Below are 24615 nucleotides of genomic sequence, written 5' to 3'. Positions count from 1 at the left end.
GGGTTTGGGCAGCCAAATATAAAGAGATCCCCAGCCCGCCAGCTTTGAAAGGCGGCCATGGCGGTGGAAAAATTAATCCCCGTGTCAGCCTATCGGGAAGGCTGGAAAAGTAGAAACGTGACAAAAGCGGAATATATATAAAATATTGTACGCCAGTCAAGTGCCCAAAGAAGACCAATAAACTATGCTACAGCTTGAGAGAACTACTTCGACTAGATCACAAGTCTTATGACGGCATCGAATTTTAGTCTCCTCCCGTGTGGTGAGAAAGTATGCATGAACAATACTATATTATAATACAGTCAATACTATTAAAAAAAATATTGATTTCTTATTTTTTTAATAGATTAAGAAAAATTTCTATAGGCAGATAATATATTAAAAGAGAATTTAGATGCAACATGAAATTCCATTCCATGTTACTTAATAATTATATATTGTAAGAAACTAAGAAACTACCAATCCTCTCTCCGGCTGCGTTGCCACTTGCTAGAGCTGGCCTCTAAGAATTTGCCATCAAAGGAATCTAATACAAATCCTCCATCCACATATACTATAGGGAAAACATTACGCCACTTTTGACTTCATGGTATCACTTTTAAAATTTTGACTGATAATTTAAAATAAATTTAGATCATTAATTATTTATAATATTGCGCTTTTAATACTTAATGTTATATAATTGTCAAACTCTATTGATATATAAGATTGCTTTTATTATTTAGAATTAATATTCACTATTAGAAATAATGTTCTCATAGAGAGAGTGAAACTTAATTTAAGTATAAATATTGATTCTAAATGACAAAAAATAACCTCATAAAAAGAGTTTGTTAAAGGAATTTGATAATAATTAATATAGTAATATGGACGAAAAGTGCAATGGGCAATTAAAAAACTAAATATGTTCAAATCAATTAATAGCGATCAAATTTCAAAAAATGAAATAATGCATGGGCGAAAAGTGTGGTTTTCCCTATATTAAATTTTCAAAAATGAAATATATAGATCTTATTAACTAATACTATGTTAAATATTATAAAAATACATCATACATTGCTTGGTCAAGTTTTATCGTACTAAAAGAGTATATAAAATGGAACTATTAGAGTATAATATTATATTATACACAAAAACTCAATGAACTTTAATTACTTAGCAATTAGCAAACCGTTTGGGACCTGCAGATTAGTGACTAATTTGATATGAAGGTGTGAAATTTTTTATTTTTTATTTTTTGGATCTAGAAGGAGAAGAATTATTTTCAAATTGATTGATGAGTAGAACTACTAAAGATAGTTCACATTGTGATATACATTATTATAAAAAAAAAAAAAAAGAACATAAACAATAACAATAGTGGGAAAGTGGAAGATAAGGAAGTTGGATAAGGGAAATGAATCCGACAAGGTTAACATATAATAAGATTATAAGTGGCATTTTTCTATCTCTTAAGTTTCAATATTTTAATTTATAGATTCTAGAAGTTTTGTTTTTTCCAAGGTACGTCTTCCGTGATAAATGGTTGTCAAACCCGACAAATTATTTGGGTAATACGAATTTAGGTGTAAAAATACACAATTTATTGAATATTGAGTTTTTTACACTTTTAGTCTTAGGACTATGGTGTCACTAATAACTTTGATCCACGACTTTTAAAATTTGTAGAATTGTTCCACGACTATGACTTTCTTAGCAAATTTGGTCCTTCTGGTGCATTTTTCGTTCAATTTTTGCCAGAAAATTTTACTTCCCATTTTAACATGGGTAATATTGTCTTTTCTATCTCACAAACTAATGACATAAATAAATAAATTAAACACATCTAGTGGTACAATGATTGAAATTAAAAGTCACCCAATTGCAATTCCACTTTCCGTTTCACTCTCCTCGCTAAACGCCAAATTTTTTAGTTGTTTATTTATTTATTTATTTATGTCATTAGTTTGTGAGATGGAAAAGACAATATTACCCCTGTTAAAATAGGTAGTAAAATTTTTCGACAAAAGTTGAACGAAAAATGTACCGAAAGGACCAAATTTGCTAAGAAAGTCATAGTCGTGGACCAATTCTACAAGTTTTAAAAGTCGTGGATCAAAGTTGTTAGTAACGCCATAGTCGTGGAACCAAAAGTACAAAAAACTCATTGAATATTCATATAAACATGAAAGTAATGACTTTACATACCCCTCTCTCTCATTTGGTCATGCCCTATGTGTCTGTATCACTTAAAATATTTCAAATAGAGCTTTTTAATGATATATTTTTATGCATTAATTTCGTTTGTACAAGAAGAAAAAGAGAAAATAAATTTAAGTTGAAAAAATATTAATTAGAAAAATAGTGTTAAGTGTATACAGCAATTTGCACCCTAATCTATGACATAATTATGAAAAAAGGTACAAATATGTCATTCAACTATTTGGAAAATAGTAACTAAGTCACCTAACTCGAATAAGTTTCAAATAAGTCCACGAAATCTACAAAATATTGTAATTAGCATTTTTAACAGGTAACTTGCAGGTTGATGCTTACTAAGATTGTCACGTGAATTTTTTTTTTTTGACACCTGGATTTGTTGTCTACCTTGCACTTCTTCTTCCTGATTTTCTCTTGGGTTTATGTTCGTTCGTGTTATAATAATAATATTATTATTATTATTAAACCAAGCAAGTAATTAGTAATTAGTTAATTTGTTAGAAATAATGAAAGTAATGAGTGTGTGTCATGCATTGTATGTGAAGAGTGGCCTATATTATAGCAGTAGTACATGGAGCATTAGCTTCCTAATTATTAGCTTTCTTTTAGTATAAATATGTGGTTTTTGTTCATTTGTTAATCATCCCAGCAATAAACATTATCTGTTTATTCCTCACTCTCTCTCTTCTCAAATATATATTATAGATATATTATATTATATTTAATATATATTATTTTAAATATATTATATTTAATATATCTAACATTTAATATCAGAGTCAGTCAACCTTTCAACCCCGAGATATTTTTCGTAGTGAATTATGGCAGCAAATTTCAATATTGTATGGTCGGGTCCCAAATTGGACGGGAAACTCGATTACAATTATTGGCAAATTATGATGTCCACACATTTGAAAGCTCAAAATCTTTGGAGCTTTGTTGATCCCGGTCTACCCGAAGGAGCTGATGCAACCCAAACACGGCGAGATCAGTTGGCCTTGGGACAGATTCACCAAGGTGTTCATTACTCCATTTTTGGGCAATTAGCTCGTGCTCAAACAGCAAAGCAAGCTTGGGACATCTTAAAGGTGTCAAACAAAGGAGTCGTTTGGGCACTGAAGTCTAAGTTGCAGTTGTTGAGAAGGTTGTACGACAATTGTGAGATGACCTCTACAGAAACAGTAGATGCGTATTTCACTCGTCTTATTGATATGGTGAATAAGATGAGGCTATATGGAGATACAATTGAAGATGGTGCAGTGGTTGAAAAAGTTCTTCGAACTATGCCGATGAAGTATGACCATGTGGTGGCTTCGATCACAGAGTCACACAAAACTGAGCTCTTATCAATTGCAGAGCTGAAAGGTATGGTAGAAAGTCATATTGACAGAATTGCGTCAAAATCGGAACCACTAGCAGAAGAAGCTTTGAAAAGTCAAGTCACCCTTAATGTGACTGGCACTAGTCAAAGAGGTGGAGGATCTGGTAGAGGTCGTGGAAGAGGAAGAGGAGGTTCCAGTGGAAGAGGACGTGGTAACTTCAACCAAGGAGGAGGACGTGGTAACTCCAACCAAGGAAGATGTGGAGGTAATACCAAACAAGGTAAATTTCCATTTCATTGCTACAATTGTGGAAAGTATGGACACAAGATTGCAGATTGTTGGTATAATGAGGACAATCGTGGAAATCAAGCAAACATTGCTGAAAATACTGCTAAAAAGTCTGGTGAGAATTCTGAAACCTTACTTTTGGCCAATGATAGTTTTTCTGTAGATAAGAACATATGGTTCTTGGATACTGGGTGTAGTAACCATATGTGTGGGCAGAAAGAATTGTTTTCTGAACTGGATGAATCAGTCCGGTCTAAAGTGACATTTGGCAATTAGTCAAAAGTGCCAATTTTGGGAAAAGGTAAAATCTCTATTCAGTTGAAGGATGTTACTCACAATTTTATATCCGATGTGTTCTATGTTCCTGAACTACACCAAAATTTGTTGAGTATGGATCAGTTGTCAGAAAAAAGGATATAAGATAAATATTACTCAGGGGTGTTGTACCATTGCAGATACTAAGGGAGTCTTGATTGCAAAGGTAAATATGTCCCAAAATCGACTATTTCCTTTGAAAATTAAGCATACTCTCCTTGCTTGCTTTAATTCTGAAGTTTGTGATGATAATTGGTTATGGAATATGCGGTTTGGGCATTTTTATTTCTCTAGATTAAACTATCTTGTGAGAAAGGAACTTGTTTCTGATTTACCTGTTGTGAATGTCCCTGATCGTATCTGTGAGATTTGTGTGATTGGGAAGAAGCATAGAGATCCCTTTCCCGTGGGCAAGTCAAGGAGAGCTACAAAACAGTTGGAGATTGTTCACTCAGACCTGTGTTTGTTGGAGGTTCCCTCACATGGAGGTTGTAAGTACTTTATTACTTTCATTGATGATTTCAGTAGGAAAACATGGGTTTACTTTCTGAAGCAAAAGTCTGAAACATGTGATGTTTTTAAACAATTTAGGGCTTTTGTTGAAAAGCAAAGTGGTTATGAGATTAAAATCTTGAGAACTGATAGAGGTACAGAATATATTGCTTGTGATAATTTTCTGAAAGAAAAGGGTATTCAGCACCAAATAATAGCTAGATACACTCCACAACAAAATGGAGTGGCTGAGAGGAAGAATAGGTCTATCATGGATATGGTAAGGTGCATGTTGAAATCCAAGAATCTGCCTAAGCCTTTTTGGGCAGAAGCTGTTGCTTGTGCTGTCTATGTGTTGAATAGGTGTCCAACTAAAAGTGTCCGTGATAAGACACCCGAAGAAGCTTGGAGTGGGAGAAAACCCTCTATCAAATATCTCAAGATTTTTGGATGTTTGGCATATGCACATGTGTCAGATCCGTTGAGAAAGAAGTTGGATGATAAAGGTGAGAAGTGTGTATTCATTGGTTATAGTGACGCTTCAAAGGCTTATAAACTATACAATCCTGAAACTAAAAAGGTTGTTATAAGTCGGGATGTCACTTTTGATGAATATGGTGTCTGGGATTGGTTAGCTAAAGATGAAAGTTCAGTTGTTATTCCTGTTGTTGAAAATATTGTTGATGAGCAACCGATTCCAGATAATGTCCAGTCTCCTTCACAACCAGAGTCGTCAGTTCGACGATCCCAGCGCGAGCGCCACTTACCAGCTCGCTTGCAGGATTATGTTTTGGGTCATGATAATGACCTGTCTGATGAAGAGATTGTTCAATCTGCTCTCTTTGCAGATTGTGATCCTTTATCTTTTGAGGAGGTTGCTACAGAAACTCATTGGCTTAATGCGATGGATGAGGAGATACGTGCCATTGAAAAGAATGGTATCTGGGAGTTAACAGATTTACCTCCTGGAAAGAAGCCAATTGGAGTAAAGTGGGTTTACAGAACGAAATACAAGTCAAATGGAGAAATTGACTGTTTTAAGGCACGGTTGGTAGCAAAAGGTTACAAGCAGAAACCAGGTATTGATTATTTTGAGGTTTTTGCTCCTGTAAGTAGACTTGATACAGTTCGAATGGTTATTTCTCTTGCTGCTCAAAATGATTGGAAATTGCATCAAATGGATGTCAAGTCTGCCTTTTTGAATGGTTTTCTTGAAGAAGAAATATATGTTGAGCAACCTGCAGGATTTCTGAAGAAAGGGGAGGAAAATAAAGTGTACAGGTTGAGAAAAACCTTATATGGCTTAAAGCAAGCGTCTAGGGCGTGGTATGATTACATTGACTCATATTTTGTTGAAAGTGGTTTTATGAGATGTCCTCATGAACACACTTTGTATGTCAAATGCACGGATTCTGGTGATATTGTTCTAATCTGTCTGTATGTTGATGATATGGTTTTTACTAGAAATAACTTGAGTCTAATGTCAGAATTAAGGGAGGCACTCATTAAGAGGTTTGAAATGACTGATATGGGCCTTATGTCTTACTTTCTTAGCCTTGAGGTTGTTCAGATGAATGGTGGAATCTTTATTTCACAAAAGAAGTATGCTGCTGATATTTTGAAAAAGTTCAAAATAGAAAACTCTAAACCAGTTTCAACTCTGTTAGCTGAAAAGTTAAAGGTGTCTAAAGATGAGTGTGGTAAGAATGTAAATGTTACAGCTTATAAAAGCTTAATTGGAAGTTTGAGGTATCTGGTGACAACAAGGCCAGATATTTCTTTTGGAGTTGGAATACTTAGCAAATTCATGGAAGAACCAAAAGAATCACATTGGGCTACAACAAAGAGAATTCTGAGATATGTCAAAGGTACGAGTAATGATTGAATTTTTTACTCCACTAATGAAGATGTGAAACTTGTTGGGTACACTGACAGTGATTGTGCTGGAGATATTGAGACCAGAAAAAGCACATCAGAGTATGCGTTCTATCTTGGTTCAGCTATATTTTCTTGGTCTTCAAAGAAGTAGCAGATTGTAGCACTTTCAATCGCAAAAGCAGAATATATTGCAGCAGCAAACTGTGCTACTCAAGCAGTTTGGCTGAGGAGAATTTTGGAGTTCCTACAACACGAGCAGGAAGCACCTACATCTATTTTTTGTGACAACAAGTTAGCAATTTCGTTGTCCAAAAATCCAGTCTTTCATGGTCGCAGCAAACACATTGATATCAAGTATCACAAAATCAGAGAGTTGGTTGTTGAAAAACAAATCAACATTGAGTATTGTTCAAGTGAATGTCAACTTGCAGATATCTTTACGAAGCCGTTGAAGACGGAGACATTTCTCAAATTAAACAAGGAAATTGGAATGACCAATATATCCAACTTGATTTAAAGGAGGCAATGTTATAATAATAATATTATATTATTATAATTATTAAACCAAGCAAGTAATTAGTAATTAGTTAATTTGTTAGAAATAATGAAAGTAATGGGTGTGGGTCATGCATTGTATGTGAAGAGTGGCCTAGATTATAGCAGTAGTACATGGAGCATTAGCTTCCTAACTATTAACTTTCCTTTAGTATAAATATATGATTTTTGTTTATTTGTTAATCATCTCAACAATAAACATTATCTGTTTATTCCTCTCTCGATCTTCTCAAATATATATATATATATATATATATATATATATATATATATATATATATATATATATATATATATATATATATATATATATATATATATATAGGTAGAGGATCAAATGAGGTCATATTGCTATATGAGGTTTGTGGTCAAATCTTGACTCTTGATTTTAGTTAGATCTATGGCTATTATTTTTTGGTTTATTTTTAGGAGGATTTTATTTGATTGTTGCCGCCACTTTAGGTGGGGTGTTTTTTGTCTTTTTATTTTTTTTCCTTCCTTTAGTTATTTATTTTATTTTGGGTGATTGCATGTTTGTAGTTGGCTTAAATATGGCAATTAAGATTTTTATTGATTCCATCATTTTTGTACCGTGTCTTTATATATTGTTGGCCTAATTCTCTGGTTTCAGTTGTGTTGCTTTGTGTTTTATCAGTCCCTATTGTCTCTTCCGTATCTCTGTGTTTTTTTTTCGCGGTGGTGGCTATGGATTCTCCAGGTGCGTATTTTATTTGTCTCCAATATATTTTCGTTGTGCACCGTTTAATGTTGTTGTTGTGTATCTTTTTGTATTCCTGTATTAGTTATTTTGGTGTGTTATTGTTGGGGTTGATATGGGTGCTGACTCTTCATTTTTTTTTATTCATTTTCGTACGTGTGGATGTTACTGACCATCCGGTGTAGGTGTCGACTTGTTTCAATATATATTGTTTGTGCATCGTTGTTTTTTTATTTTTGTGCGTAGTTATGTAGTTCCTTTGTAGTTGTTAGGTGTGGCCGTGTGGGTGTTGTGGGTTCATTTGGGTTTGGTGTTTGTATGCTTGCAGTATTTAAGTTCATCGTGTTGTATAATATTGTTGATGTTTTTTAATGTATTTATTATTATGCTCTTTTTTTTTTTTTTTTTTTTTTTTTTTTTTTTGCGTTTGGAAATTGTTTCTTATATACATATACGGTGGGTGTATTTTTTTTTGGGTAAATATGTTTTTCGTTTGCGGTGGTTGTATATGTTTTTCTTTTTTCTTTTCATTTTTTCATTTTGATCTTTTTGCAATTTTTTATTACTGGGTTGTTGCTTTGTACAATTTCGATGGTTGTTAGTATTCATTTGCGTTTTGTTTTTCTTTTTTCTTGTTAAATACATATATTGTGTTTGATATTGCTTTGTATATTGAAAGTTTTGTTTCGTGTGGCGGGGGTGGTGGTGTGAGATTTAGTTTTAAATTACGTTTTTCTCATTTTCATTTTTACTTTTTTTTTTTTTTTTTTTTTTTTTTTTTTTTTTTTTTTTTTTTTTTTTTGCATTTGGTGCTGTAGGGGTTTATTTACGCACTATGCTTCTATGGGAGTTTTCATTGTGCAGACATTAGGTTATTATTATTATTATTATTATTTTTTTGGTTTGTTGTTTCGTGGTTGTACTATTGTTTTGTATCTGATGGCTTTAGTTTTTATTTAGGTTATTATCATTTTTCTCTTTTTTTTTTTTTTTTTTTTTTTTTTTTTTTTTTTTTTTTTTTTGCATTTGGTGTTGGGGGGATTGGGTACGCAGTGTGCATGCATGGGAGTTGTCTTTGTGCAGGCAGTTTGGTTATTTTTCTGATATGGTGTGCGTTTATGTTACATGTTTGTAGTCTTGTTTTGTACCTATTTCGCTTTTAAAAAAAAAAAAAGGTTATTATCGGTTTTTTTTTTTTTTTTTTTTTTTTTTTTTTAAATTAAGGATCAAATGAGGACACTCTCCCACATGAGGAATGTGGATTAATCTTGGTTGTTGATTTGGATTAATATGTGGTTGTGATATGTTTTCTTTTTTAAAATTAAATTACACAATTGGGTTTTATGAGGTCTTTTTAGTAATTTTGTTTTATTTTCCATACATAGTTTTAATTATTTTAGGGGTGGTATGCTTTTTTAGCAATGATTGTGATCGTTGGTGTGGTTGGGTATCGTTGTAGTTTCATCATGCTATTTTTTTTGTTATTTGTGCATGTAGGGCCGTATGATAAAGCTCACGGGAGATGCACGGCTGTGGAGAAGGTTTCACGTCCCAAGCAGCAATGTAGGACATGTAACCAGCTTGACCATCATGATAGTCACAATTACCCTGATGTGCTTTTGGAATAAATTGTTACGGAGTACTTTTTATTTTCGTTACACCATAGGACTCAAGTATTTGGCAAGGCTTTTGACTTGGTGATTTAATGTTTTTTTTTTTTTTTTTTTTTTCACTTTGGTATGTACGTTTCGGGACACAAATATCATTGGTTTAGTTTCTAATGTGTGGCGCTTATTTTTTGATGTGGATTGCAACTTGCAGTGCAACTATAGTGCTTATTTAATTTTCCTACAATGCAACAAGTTTGAAATTAACATTTTAACAATACAAACCATGCACACAAGTTTGATATTAACTTTTTATAGATTCTAATAAAATTATAACACGTTTGAAGTTAATATTTTCCAATTGCTCAAAGTGCACACTGTAAATTGCACTGTCTAAGAGCAATAAGCTCACTGTATAATTGGTAAAATGCACACTGCCTAAGACCTAAAAAGCATACCCAGCAATACAAAACATGCACACAAGTTTGCAATTAACATTTTCTAGATTCTAAAATGATCACAGGTTTGAAACTAACATTTTCCAACTTCCCGCATGTAGTTGAGGCCTAGATCTTGTATTGCTTTTTTATCTCCCTTTTGGAGACCGCAGTCCCAATTCACAGCTCCCTCCCCTAGGTAGGTCTCCATGTATCTCATGGCGAACACTCCGCAGTTATTTTTGGTACCCCCCATCACATCTGCATACGTTTGGGCTCAAGGAGTTGCATTGTCGTTGCCCGAATGTTGAGAATAGGTTCTTCTGTGTGATGCACAAAAAATATTGTTAGCACAAATGCACAAATAATACTTCCATTTCTGCACATGCCAATTATACAAACATATGCACACGTTAATGCCAAAATATCACACTGTCAAAATCATATTTGCTACAACTTTGACAAGAAATTCACATTGTCACACCCACAGAGTGCTCACAGTGTGGCCACAACTATCCTATATGCGCACTTAACAAAAACACACCAATTGACTTTATAATCAAGCTCATATGCACTAAACATTTAAAAATTCAGTGGCTACAAATGCACATTGATCAAATCACAAATGCACACATTATATTTGCACTTATGCACATGACAATTACATAAATAGATGCACCCATCAATGCTAGCAAAAACTCGCTGTCACAATCACATTTCCAAACAATTTGTCCTAACCCCTTTCCCTGTGTACCACTTCATCACGCTTGCAATTTTTAAGCAGTGTCCGCTAACCCCTTTCCCTAGACTGTACTTCGTTATTAAACCTTAATGGAGTTCCTAGTCGGAAATTTAATTCTAAACACCAGTTGAATTCCCCTTTTCGCATAATTGCAATTCCAATTTCTACGTCGCACACCCACATCGATGCACCGCCGCAAAACCATAACCTCAGACTTGCTCTTAAAGGGTGTTTCTCAACCCTTTACTTCTAAATCCTACTTTGCCCCCATCCCCCCTCCCCCACCCACACCCACCCAGTTTGATTTATTCTCAATTTTAACTATAAACATGGCGGCTTATTCTCATTAAGCACACACAAGAAAATGGGTAATATGCATACCTATTTTTCTCGCTGCCTCCAACAATGCTCTCCGCATGTTACATCTTGGGGATGCGCCGGCCATGGATTCGTAGTAGGGGTTCAGACGTTTGCACTTTGGATTACTTATTTTGGGTTGGAGTTCTTCGTCTAGCTACATAACAAAAAAGACAATCGAAGAAGCGGAAGGGAATTAAAGATAATGGGTTCGGATTTCTCGGAGTTTCCATCGAGAATAGTTGCATGATAGAGTGATTTTGACTTTTTTACCCCTGTGCACAATTAATTTTTTCCATTACCGCGCTGATGTGCAACTTTAACTCTTCCCAGCGTCCAATCTCAGTCGTAGATCTTCAATATTGTAAGGTTGAAAATAGTCCACAGACCTCACCTAACAAACTAGCCTCACTTGAACCTCACCCTCTATATATATATATATATATATATATATATATATATAATTAGATATATTATATTATATTTAATATATATTATATTAAATATATTATATTTAATATATCTAACAATTCGCTTCCACTCCTCCTCCCGAACTTTCTCCATTCCGATTCTGGAACATAATAAACCTCAAAATAAACAAAAATGCACACACTAAGCTGCTGCCAAATAAGAAACGCTAGCCTGCTAGGACATTTTATTTCTTACTTTTCTACCATCACCTTCCCTTCTCATCCTGGTTATATTTAAAATGTTGATCCAGAAGCCATTAAAAGTTTAGTTAAAGCACAAAGACAAAAGTAACTCGATCAGTACTTGAAGCAGTCTTCATCAGTGTAGCATAGTAGCTTGTATCATATCCCACATTATGCATAAATGAGCAAAAGATCATAAAAACATCAAAATTTCGGCTTCATATTGGATAGAGCAAATGACACAAATCACAAAAGGCTATAGTGATCATACAAGGGCCTCATCAGAAGAATTGTACCCAGCACTGGACTGTCTCACCAAATCCTCGTAGGAAAGCGCAAAATCTACAAGGTTGAACCCTCCCGAAAATCTCAGAGTAGTCGAACTGTGAGCTCCGGGCATCGAGAGGGAGCTCCTCGTCGTAGCCGTCGCCCGCCGGGAGATCCAGAATCGGAATGGAGGAAGTTGGGGAGGAGTAGTGGAAGCCAACGAACAAAACCCAAGAGAAAATCAGGAAGAAGATGTGCAAGGAAGAGAGCAAATACACGTGTCAAATTTTTTTAATGAAAAATTCATGTGACAATTCTAGTAAGTATAAACTAAAAATGTCAATTGCAACATTTTGCAAGTTTCATGCACTTATTTGGAGCTTATTAAAGTTGAGTGGCTTAATTATTATTTCTCAAATAATTAGATGACTTATTTATACCTTTTTCCTATAACTAGTATTTTCACCAGTGCGATGCACGGAATGGAATTGTTGTAATATATTAAGAATATTTAAATCGATATATAATTATTTAAGAGTTAACTTCACCAGAGGTCGTTTATCTTTCCTGACAATTTCAAATTTAATCCTAGACTATAGTTATTAATTATTACAATTTACTCTATGTTACAACTCTTACGTTAATATTCTTACTATTATTATTAACACTTAATTACTTTTAGATATTATTATTACCACTTATATTATTATTATTATTATTATTATTATTATTATTATTATTATTATTATTATTATTAGTTCCTAATCCCATTGTCTGAGGTGTTGGAATGGCCGGTGTTGACTTCCTGGCTGCTGTAGCTTCATTCCCCAACCCGGATGATAAAATTCGGAGCACCAGCTTTGAGGTTCAAGGAGGTGGTAACACTGGCAATGCTTTGATAAAACCCGGATGATAAAATTCGTCTTGGTCTTAATCCAAGGATCATATCTAAGGTTGCTGATGACTCACATGGCGAAAGAATACTTGATGAGCTTGAAAGGGATGATGTTGATACATCTTTTATGGTGGTGTCCAAAGGAGGATACTCACCATTCACATATGTCATTGTTGACAATCAAAAAAAAAAAAAAAAAACTCGCACGTGCATTTTTCACTCCAGGATATCCACCCATGATATCTGAGGGTCTACATACCCAAATCAAAATTGTCTTCAGCGCTTGGAGTAAATATTGTCTACTTAGATGGAAGGCTGCATGAGACTGCTTTGATTGTAGTGCAGGAGGCAAAGAGTAGGGGCATACCTATTATAGTTGATGCAGAAAGGTTAAGGGAGGGGTTGGGTGATATTCCTGACTTTGCTAGTTATGTTGTATGCTCGACAAAATTTCCACAGGCATGGACTAACGCCATTTCTAATCCAACTGCACTTGTTTCCATTATCTTGAGATTAATGTCAAATGTAAAATTCGTGATTGATAGTTGGGTGAAGATGGTTTCTTAATGTTAGAAAGGACTGAAGCGGATAACCTCAGTTTGAAGAAATGGATGTAGCAGTGACCAATGGATGGAGAAATACAAGGATTAGAACATAAAAAGACAGAAAAACCCTTCTAATTCACGGTCAACAAACGGCGTCATTGACGGAGGATCAAAACTGTCCAACGATCAATAACAGTGGCTACTAAATGGCAATTTTTATTATGGAGGATGAAAAGTATCAATGCCCCAATAAGTCTAGGACAAAAAATGGCATTAACTCTTGTATTCCGTGAGTCACAATAATAATATAACAATAATTAAATATTGTTCAATTCTATATTCTTCTAGGATTTCTATTACCATCATTAATTATTCCCAAATTTACCATAATTAAATAATTTGACCAATTATAAAGAAAGATTATTAAATAATGCACGGGACAATTGTTTAATTAAAAATTTTAAAAAGTCATTAATAAAACATAAGATTCTCATAGTTTTTTCTTAGAAACTCTTTAATAAAGTATTTTTTTTAGAAATTGGTGGCCAAACCGCCAACGGTAGTTTGCGGTGGATAGATCTCGAAAAAATACGCGATTTCAAAAAAATATTTGTCCAAAACAGACAACGGAGTCAAAAGTTAGGCCTTGCTGAACTTTTGACAAATGGGACACGGTCACATTGCTCAAATGGGACATGGTCACATTGCATAAATCACATGGTGGCTTGGGCATTAGGAAATTAGACCTTATGAACCTGGCTTTTCTAGCTAAGCTTGGCTGGAGGCTACTGAATGAGGAGAACAGCATTTGGATCCAGATCTTTCGCACTAAGTATGGGGCAACAATAGGGGATTGCTCGAAATGGAAACCCAAAAGAAACATGTCAAATGCCTGGAAAGGCATTCTCAAGGCTATCCCAATACTCCAAAACGGGATTCGGAAACACGTGGGCAATGGGGAAGACACGTCTTTTTGGCAAGACAAATGGCTAAGGGACTATCCCCTTAAGGATGCTGCGATATGCCCAATACAGCCAAATGAATATGAAAGGAACGTGTCAAGTTATTGGGATAACGATCATGACTGGGATTGGGAAGTGCTTAACCGCATGCTACCTGAGGAAGAACTATCGATTTTAGAAGCATATATGCTCTCTGAAGATCCAAATGAAAGAGACTCCACTAGTTGGAAAGAGGAAATTTCAGGTCTGTTCTCGGTCTCTACTGCGTATGATCTAGCCTGCGGATCCCCAACTCCTGTTGAAGCAGCCAAGTGGACAAGTATATGGAAACTTAAAGTCCCTAACAAGATTCGAACGTTCCTATGGCTTGTTGCTCATGATAGAATAATGACAAACACAAATAGAGTAAGAAGGGGCCTAGCTGGCAATGATAAATGCTGGTTTTGTACTCAGATAGTGTGGAAGATACTGACCATGTTCTGCGTAGCTGCCCGAAGGCTAAAGAGGTATGGAACATCCTTTTTCCCAGTCCCAGCAGTACCAGCCTAGTCCCGTTTCAGGTTTGGTTCGCAAAAGGCATAGCAAGTAGACATGATGGCAGAAGCCCCATAGACAATAGTACACTGTTTGCCACCACACTATGGTGGATTTGGAGATGGAGAAATGAGGCTGTCTTTTGCAACACTGTATTACCCACTAATACGAAGATCTTTTGGATTAAAGCGCAAGTAGATCAAAGCATCAAAGCCTATGCAAGAGCCAAAGGTGGCCAGAATAGTAAAGATTGGGATTGGAAGCAGTTATCATGGATCAAACCTCAAAATGGCTTTGTTAAAATCAATGTCGATGGCACTGTCAACCAAAATCTGCAAGCTGGTGGAGGTGGATTGATACGGGATAGTACAGGATCCTGGATACATGGATTTGCGTATAATATAGGGAGTTGTTCTCCCTTGGTAGCCGAGGCGTGGTCTATGCTCAAGGGGATTCAACTTGCAGCAGATATGGGATTTAACAAAGTAGTGTTTGAAACGGATTCTAGTGAGATTGCAAGGTTTATCAATAGCCATGAACCTCCTTCATCGGTCGCTAGGAATATTCTTCTTGCGTGTAGAAGGGAGCTACGACTCTTTGAGGCATGCAAAGTCGAAGCAATCCGCCGAGAACAGAATAGTGCTGCTGATTTTATGGCAGGCTTAGCAGCAGAACTGCCCAGAGGATTTCATGCCTTTACAAGACCACCAGAAGGAATTCAAGGAATATTAGATGATGATTACTATAGTCTTCCACATTGGCGTGCTGTAAATAACTCTACTTGATTGTTCTCCTTTCGGGTTTCCCCCTCCATATATATATAAAAAAAAATATCATGAACCAAGGTCCATTATGTGCATTGTAAACTGTAGTCCAAATTATGTATCTAAAATTAACATTATATATATATATATATATATATATATATATATATATATACTTTCAGTTAATAAATTATATATTTGTAAATAATCTAAAGTTACATAATACGTTAATTACAACAAGTACATAATTTGTTAACAGAAAGTATATAATATATTGATCACATGTATCCGCAATATACATAATAAACCTTACTCCACAATCTAACGATTTACACCCAAACCTCAAACGCTTGACATATGTTAGCACTTTGATCCAAATTTCAGAAAATCTAACTATTTACTTTTACTTATGTATGCTTCAATTTTTTTAATTTTATTTAATGGGTGTTATTATATTATACCTACAATATTTTCAACTAAATTTACATAAAAAAAATTAAAATTAAAATGATATAAATTTAACTAAAGAGAAATGTTGCTGGATAGTAATGATGGCAAATTATACCATGTACAAAGTCTACCTTACATTATGAACTTTGGTCCAAAATAACTCATTCAAATTATATACCTGCAGTTGACATATTCTTTACTTGAGAACAACATATTATGTGTCTCCAATTAACAATTTATGTATTTGCAGTTACCTTTTAATGTGTTTGTAATTATTATGTTATGTACTTCTATTGTATGTGTCTGTAATTATCATGCTATATGCCGTTCTTCTATGGTATAACAATTGAGTAATGATTTAGACGAAGATGAGCTCTCCTAGATTGCATTGAGATTTGAGAGAACAAGCCTATAGTCATCTCAACCCATCATTATATCATGGTTCACCTAGTAAAGTGAATAATTGATATAAGGTATATTTTTATATATTAAAATTTAAAAATTTATTATTAAGGTACATTATTGAATACTAAAGGTTTATTATATTTGGTATACTATGAAATAATAAACTTTCAGTACATAAATAATGCATTTATGGTTGAAAAAATTTGCTAGGCGCCCTCTAGGGGCATGGGGGGCGGCCGGGGCACCTAGGCGCCGATTTTTTTTTTTAAAAATATTAGTTAAATCCCGCCTAAGCTGCCTAGACGACCGCCTAAGCCGCCTAGTTCACGGCAACCTACTCGGCGCCTAGAGAACATAGGGCGCCTAGGCAGTCGGCCACCGCCTAGCGTCGATTAATCGGCGTCTAGGCGCGAGTTTTGCAACATTGAATGTACCTATAATATATGAAAAATAAACATTTATTTATGATTCATATTACAATATAGATCATAATTCACAGTATAATTTGCCAATCTCAACTACTAGAAGGTTGGTGCTCAGCAGTTGTCTAACCTCCCAAATTCCAAAGGAAATGCTTTCCAAACCAAACTTATTAGTCGTTACGCAAGTAGCATTGGTTAGCAAAACAAAAGATAACACGACAATGAATATGAAAGTTGTCCGTACGGCCTTAACTCAATAATTCAGTAGGCCGTATTTGAAAGGAGAGACTAAAGTTCGAATACTGACGACGATAGTGTAGAGATTATGTTTAAAGTGAACAGATTCCTTGTGTGCGCACCAACATTTAACTCTGTCTGTTGAACCATTAAACTACCATAATTTACATATTTTTAAATATTTTGTCGGATCAGAATGTAAGGACCCTTGAAGTTGGGAATTTCAACCGGAGAAATAAAATGAAAGTTTATATATTAAAACTTCAGCCCTCTCACCAAAACCCTAACTCTATCCAGTACAGAGATTAGAGAATCTCCCACAAATGGCTCACCACCCTAGACGCAGCAGCTCATTCTAGTTCTAGTACTTGCAAGCACAACACAAGCCCCACTACTCACCACTTCCCAAACTTGGACCACAAACCCCAAACTTAAATTTTCTTTTTTGATACATTACTTTTCTGCCACGAGACTAATACTAAGTTTTCAGAATTCCTGTCCAAGAGTACTAGAAAAATTAAAATAAATTACATGTCACCTAACAAGTCATTAATTTCCACTCCTACTACTCTACACATAAGGAGTCTTCATCACCTCTAATCAATTTTTTATACTTTGGATTTCCCAAACTTAAAATTAAGGATAAGATTTCTTTCTTTGTACTCTAAAGATATTATCTGCACACATATTTGCACAAGAGAACAAAGAAGCATAAAAACGCCAAAACACAATGTCTCCCTTAAGAAGGGATGGTGCTCAAACAAAAATTTAGTAGCATAGCAACAAAAAAGGGGCCTAAAACTAGGAGATATTCATAGAAAAAGTCAAACTACTTCATCAGAAACCCCATTTTCTGTGTCATTGCTGATGTTGTTTTTGGTGGAGGTGGTGGTGGTTGTAGTGTTGTTGAGCTTTTTGGATGAGCCTTTGCAAAGGTTAACTGGGTATTTCTTAGCATTGAGTTCTAGCTTTCTAAGGGCAGCCTTACCAAGATCAATGCTACAAATGTCAGAAAGCCTGACCAGATAGAGCAAAACATCTGAGAGCTCTTCACCCAAGTGCTGCTTCTCTTCCTCTTCCCATCCAGGGAGGCCTCTTGGTACCTCACCTTTCCACTGAAATATCTCAGACAGCTCTCCCACTTCCCCTACCTGGAACATCAAAACATGCATGCAGCACAATCAATGATCACACTGCTCACTTTGCTAACAGTACACTACTTTGAAAAGAGAGGATATAAAGTGGTGGGTTTATGGTAAAAATAGCATTAAGTAGAAGATAGTGTGAAAACACACGCCCAAAAGTCTCATTGTTTGATGTTTGCACTTTAATGTGACTGTACTTGCCCACAAAAGGTAAAATTTCTCTTCCTCGGACCCCACATTCCCACCCGACAGGAATGTAAAGAGATAAATCTCGGTGACTTAGCGCCCATTAAGTAGGAGGATTAGTGTCTGGTGCCTCTGACACTACTTGCCTACAAAAGGGCGAGTCTCAGTTGGTCACATGGGTAAAGTTTTGAAACAATGGCCCGGGATCGAGTCTCATTAGCGGCAGTGTAAGAGTAACCTCTCAAAGTGAGGGAAGCTCCTTGTGCCCAGTAAGCAAAGGTCTAGCCTCTATGTTCAGCTAGTTACCATGATTTACATTCTCCAAAATGCTCTGGCTGGCATGAACGTGGGGGCCCTTGGGGTTGGGGATTCAACCTTTTGGGAACAATACAAAAGGCAAATTCCTCATCCTTAGACCCCACATCCCAACCCAACAAGATAGTGAAGGAATAAATCTCAATGACTTAGCGTCCATTAGGGGAGATAAACACACTCTAGTTCCCACAAGGAGCTCACCATATTGGGTGTAACTCCCACGTAGGCTGACAGAACTTAATTATGTATACTATTCACAATCTATCACCTAAGAAACAACTGGGCTGTCCGTGCAGGCTTTAATGTGACAGTACTGGGGCATGTGATGATGGTGTTTGTTCAGGGCTTTGTGCATACAGTTCAATTTCTCAGACTACAGTGTAATAATGACATTCTAGGAAACATAAGACCACTCACCACTACTACCTAGTTTGTTTCCAAGAAAACTGAATAAAAGAAAGCTTTTATTGTGTCTGGGTTTTCACACTCTCAAACAGTAGAGTACTGTCATGAATGGCCTCCACACCCCCTTCCATAAACATATATACACTATAACACACAACACATGCCATATTAGTATTAGGATTTTACTATGTACACAAGAATAAAGTTGGTACCAAGTGGCCTTAACATTTGTGTTTGTACTTGTTCATTCACTGTATAATCATATCAAAATAGACAAAACATAAGAAACTTGCCCACAAAGGACCCAAATCACAGCCAGATAAGATTGTAAAAGGGTAAATAAAAATGACTCAATGACCCATTAGACGAGTGAGAGGATTAGTGATACCCACAAGGAGCTACCCCATAAGACGGTGAAACTTCCATAATGTAGAATCTGGCTATCGGGAATCAACTGAGCTACCCGTGCAGGCAAGGAAGGGAAGAGGGGGAGGTACAGAAGTCACAGAACCATTATTGTTTGGGTAAAACATTCAAATTTGGCCTTTCTTTCTGACAAACACCCCCATAACTTGATGAATCAAGTTTAGGATTTGCAAAAGCAGTGATCAAATCAGCTGAAAGGGGTAGACATATAGCAACCAGAAGATTTAACCACTCCATCTTTATACATGATTCCTTTTCTGGCATAACTCTTACCAAAACAACACTCCAAAAAGAAATTAAACCCTCCCATAATGATGACTATTAACCCATGAAGAAAAGGGTAAAAAAAAATAAAAAGATTTTCAAAGAAAGAATGCCTTTTTGGTCAGTTTTTCCTTCTTCTTCTAAAGGCCGTTTACTCAAATGCGTTTTCTGTAGACTATAATCAATACAGTTTAAGACTCCATATAGGTGCCATACATACAGTCTTTCATTACTCCTGGAAAACTAAATAGATAGAGTTCCTGAACTCCTGAACCCTTTCACATAGAAAGAAAAATAGCAATAATGAGAAGAAAGTACCAAGGCAAGAAGGAGATTTCTTGGGCTATGGAACTGATCCCAGTCTCTTTCCCTGGCGAAATCCGCCATTTTCTTCTGCAACTCTTCCAGTGTCACCCCTGCAGCTCCCTCGTCTGAGGCTCCGTTCATCTCTCTCTCTACTCTTGCAGATTCTCCTCCTTATGTCGTCGTCGGCGACGCCGCCGTCTGAGTTGAGACTGCGCCGAGAGATCTCTTTTTCTTTTTTCTTTTTGCTTGATTTTGGGTGCGTCTTATGTTCTGCGTGTTTGTCATTTTGTATAGGGCGTGCCGGCGTGCGGACGAGGATCGGGTGACTGGTTGTCGCCGGTTTCGTCGAGTCTTTAACTGACACCTGTATTTTCCTACTTCATCTTGTGCAACCAAATAATTCTCCCTTTTACAAACATGATACGGAGTAGACTACCACCATCCGATTCATAAAATTTTTTCTCACTTTCAAAATGTTATATTACCAAATTTATATTCATTCCGTCATATTTTATGTGTATTAACGAAACTTGACTAAAGATATTTTTAATCCAATTTGTCATAAGATTAAATTTAGTATTAGTATTAGTATACAAAATTTATATATTTAGAAATTGCACTAAAAGTACTATTAAACACAAAAAATCAAAATTAAAAATGAATAAAAATACTAAAGAAAATAAACAAAGAAAAAATAGGTTGGTTTGACCAATTAATAGTAAGTATGACAGATAAAATGAGACAGAGGGAGTAATTAACTACTATTCCCTAACCCCATTTTACGTGTCTTGACTGAAGTTATTTTTAATTCAATTTTTTATAATATTAAGTTTAGTATTAATATACAAAATTGACAAATTATGATATGGACCCGTGTCCACCATGTGCATGGTGGACATTCTGTATATTCATAATTTCTATATTGTAGATTCATAATTTCTAAATTGTAGATTCATAAAATTTATAATGTAGATTCATAATTTCTATACTTCACATTCAGAATTTCTGTATTGTAGATTCATAATTTCTGTAATGTAGATTTTATAATTTTTAAATTGTATAGTTATCAAATTATGAACACATAGTTATCAAATTATGAATCTACAGTACATAAGTTATGAATGTGCAGTATAGAAATTATGAATCTACATTATAAATTTTATGAATCTACAGTATAAAAATTATGAATCTACAGTATAGAAATTATGATTCTACAGTACAGAAATTATGAATGTGCAGTATAGAAATTATGAATCTACAGTACAGAAATGAGAAAATTTCAATTTTGGTCCACTGACTATTGGGGTTGTGTTAATTGCAACACTTGACTTTCAAAAATGTTAATTTAGTACTTTGACTATGCAATTTCTATCAATTTTGGTCACGCCGGTCAAATTGCTGGCCAAATCTCACCGAAAAAATTTAATAGGTCAATTTAGGAGGGTATTTTGGTCATTTTACTTTTTTCCTTTCTTCCCCAGCGAGCCAACTCCATTTCCGGCGAGCTATTTAATTCTAACCGGCGATTTCCGGCGATGACTTATTGCCGTTAAGCACCAAACAATCCCTGGAATTCCCGTTAAGCCCATCCCCTTTTTTCTCCCCTATCGACAAGCTCACAAATAAAAGCAGCTCCCCGCTAGCACTTCCTCTGCGGAACCCCGCTCCGGCGAGATTTTCCAGTTAATGCCTTTAAAATCGAAGGCGGTGTCGCGGGTTCGAGAAAGAAGCCTCTGGAGAAGAGAATCGATTCTGCGGTGTTGAGATTTTGCGATTGGTTCTGAGACGGTAGATAACTCTTGATCCGGATTGCGTTGTAGGGTCTTGGCATTTTTGTGAAGTGCAGTGTCCGAGATTTCTAGACATTCAAGCTGTGTGGTTCGTGCGAAAATGGTGGCGTACTCTGTATCCTTTCCTCGCTTTTAATTTCATTCCTTATGTGATCAAAGAACATAGATACTGAATCATTTTCATCATGGAGATGTCTATACCTGAGCATCATGAAACCCAAAAATGAAGGCTACAAATTAAGGCTTCAAATCATAGCAGCCCGGTTAGAATTAAATAGCTCGCCGGAAATGGAGTTGGCTCGCCGGGGAAGAAAGGAAAAAAGTAAAATGACCAAAATACCCTCCTAAATTGACCTATTAAATTTTTCCGGTGAGATTTGGCAAGCAATTTGGCCGGCGTGACCAAAATTGATAGAAATTGCATAGTCAAAGTACTAAATTAACATTTTTGAAAGTCAAGTGTTGCAATTAACACAACCCCAATAGTCAGTGGACCAAAATTGAAATTTTCTCGTACAGAAATTATGAATGTGCAGTATAGAAATTATGAATCTACATTATAAATTTTATGAATCTACAGTATAAAAATTATGAATCTATAGTATAGAAATTATGAATCTACAGACACGGGCCCAGGGCATAATGCTCCTACAAAATTTATATATTTAGAAACTACACTAAAAGTACTATTAAACACAAAAAAATCAAATTTAAAAATAAGTAAAAATACTAAAGAAAATAAACAAAGAAGAAGAATTGATTTGACCAATAAATAGTAAGTAGGACCGATAAAATTGGACAGAGGGAGTATTTATTTTTCATCCATTCAATTCTCTCGTATCTTTCAAGAGTGGATCTACTTTTATATCACCATATAAAAAAATTATAGTGCAATTGGATCACTTAAGTAAAAAAAAAAAAAAAAAAAAAAAAAAAAAAAAAGAGCTCCATTCAAGTCTTCTAAATCGATAAAATTGTTCAATTAAGTTCAAATTGACTTGTTTATCAGGTTAAATTGATGTGGTGTTGACACGTGTCTTTTATATTTTTAATTTTTAAATAAATTTATTTTTATTTACTAAAATTAGAAATATTATTTAAAAAAGAAAAACACAGCCACTGATGTGTGTGGTTTTTTTTAATAATATTTCTAATTTAGTAAATAAAAATAAACTTGTTTAAAAAATTAAAATATAAATGACACGTGTCAACACTACATCAATTTAACTTGATAAATAAGTCATTTTGGATTTAATTGGACAATTTTACCGATTTAAGGGATTTGAATGAAACTTTTTACTTGGAAGACCTAATTGCACTATCCAATTCACTTACCGGCAGGGCAATTTGACACTTTTTCCATAAAATAATAATAATAATAATAATAATGATAATAATAATTTTTAAAAAAGTACAATTGCAATTCTTATCGTCCAAATTGCAAGAGATGACATTTTTTATTAATAAACAAAAAAAGTTATTCCACATTGGATTGCAATGCACCTACTTGCAGGCATGCTGATGGCCTAATATTCAACCTCAAATTTAGAAAAAAAAATTGTAAAATTAATATATATCTAACTATATATATGTAAAGAGCGTGAGAGGGAAACCACATGCATGTTAGTCGGACGGTTGGTTTACTAATCACAAGATTTTAAGTTGGACAATTTAAACTAATTTATGGTTATTTGTCTATTAAGGTCATAAAACGAGTTTTACTCAATGCACATTCTCAAGTAATAATTGCAAGTTTCTCTCGACATTCAAAATAAATGTAGGAAAAAAGAAAAAGAGTTTATAACTTCTATTAAAGATATACTCATGGTCTATTTCCTATTTTATTTCTTTAAATGCATTTAATTTTTTTAAACACTATTAATTTTATGAAATATCATTTGAATCCATCACCTCACAAATAAGGGAGCAACCTGGTACCAGTGGATCACGAGATCCATGGTATTTTAATTTTTTTTTTTTTAATAAATTGAATTCAAGCTACAATTTTAGTGTTGGGTACTAAAAATCCATGCATCACACGTTTAATGGCTAGTAATTCTGTTATGTTGTTGATGTATACTATTTACTCCCATGACATTTAATAAACCGACTAACTCAGCAATGAAATTCATATGCAAGTGCTTAATGTAATTTGCATGATAGTGTTTTTAACTTAATTAGACTTGCCAAGTAACTTGTGACTTTGTGGCGGCATTGTTACCATTTTAAAGGGAAGATCACAAATAGGGTTAAATTGTACTCATAAAATAAAATATAACTAGAATTTTTTCTAGGTGATACATGTTTTGTTAAAAATATTATAAGAATAAATTCATATAAACAATGGGTGTAAACTTTAAAGTGGAATTATAATTATTTTAATTTGCTAATTTTTAAAAATAAAAATAAAAAACCTACACAACATTCATATTCATAATTATCGTCATTGAAATTCACCATTTCAATCCATTTTTCATTATACATTATCTTACTCTTTGTGATGGAGAACAAGATTCATTGTATATGCTGACATAACTTATTCACCGCAAAAGAAAGATCTGGATAAGTGACCATTAAATATTGCAAAGCATCGGCTAAAATCTTGTATTGAGTCGGATCGGCATACGACTTAGTGGACTCATCCGTCACATGCGTAACTGGAAAAAACGTAGCAAGAGGCTTACAGTCCACCATTCCAGCACGTTTCATAATATCACACATATACCACCGGGTT

General features: G+C 34.7%; 1 protein-coding gene across 1 annotated transcript; it reads right to left on the bottom strand.

Moving 5' to 3' along the window:
- Positions 1–17711: 17711 nt before the first annotated feature.
- Positions 17712–20343, bottom strand: LOC109175171 (dCTP pyrophosphatase 1-like). Its single transcript, XM_019324425.1, has 2 exons — positions 20104–20343; positions 17712–18195 (listed from the first exon to the last, which is right to left on the bottom strand). Exons 1-2 carry the CDS (start codon positions 20230–20232, stop codon positions 17869–17871), a joined length of 456 nt encoding a protein of 151 aa, XP_019179970.1. The 5' UTR covers positions 20233–20343; the 3' UTR covers positions 17712–17868.
- Positions 20344–24615: the final 4272 nt, after the last annotated feature.

The sequence above is a fragment of the Ipomoea nil genome, unplaced genomic scaffold (genome assembly GCF_001879475.1).
Source record: "Ipomoea nil cultivar Tokyo-kokei standard unplaced genomic scaffold, Asagao_1.1 scaffold0684, whole genome shotgun sequence".
In the NCBI taxonomy this organism is placed as follows: Eukaryota; Viridiplantae; Streptophyta; class Magnoliopsida; order Solanales; family Convolvulaceae; genus Ipomoea; species Ipomoea nil.
This window is presented reverse-complemented; position numbering and strand designations above follow the sequence as displayed.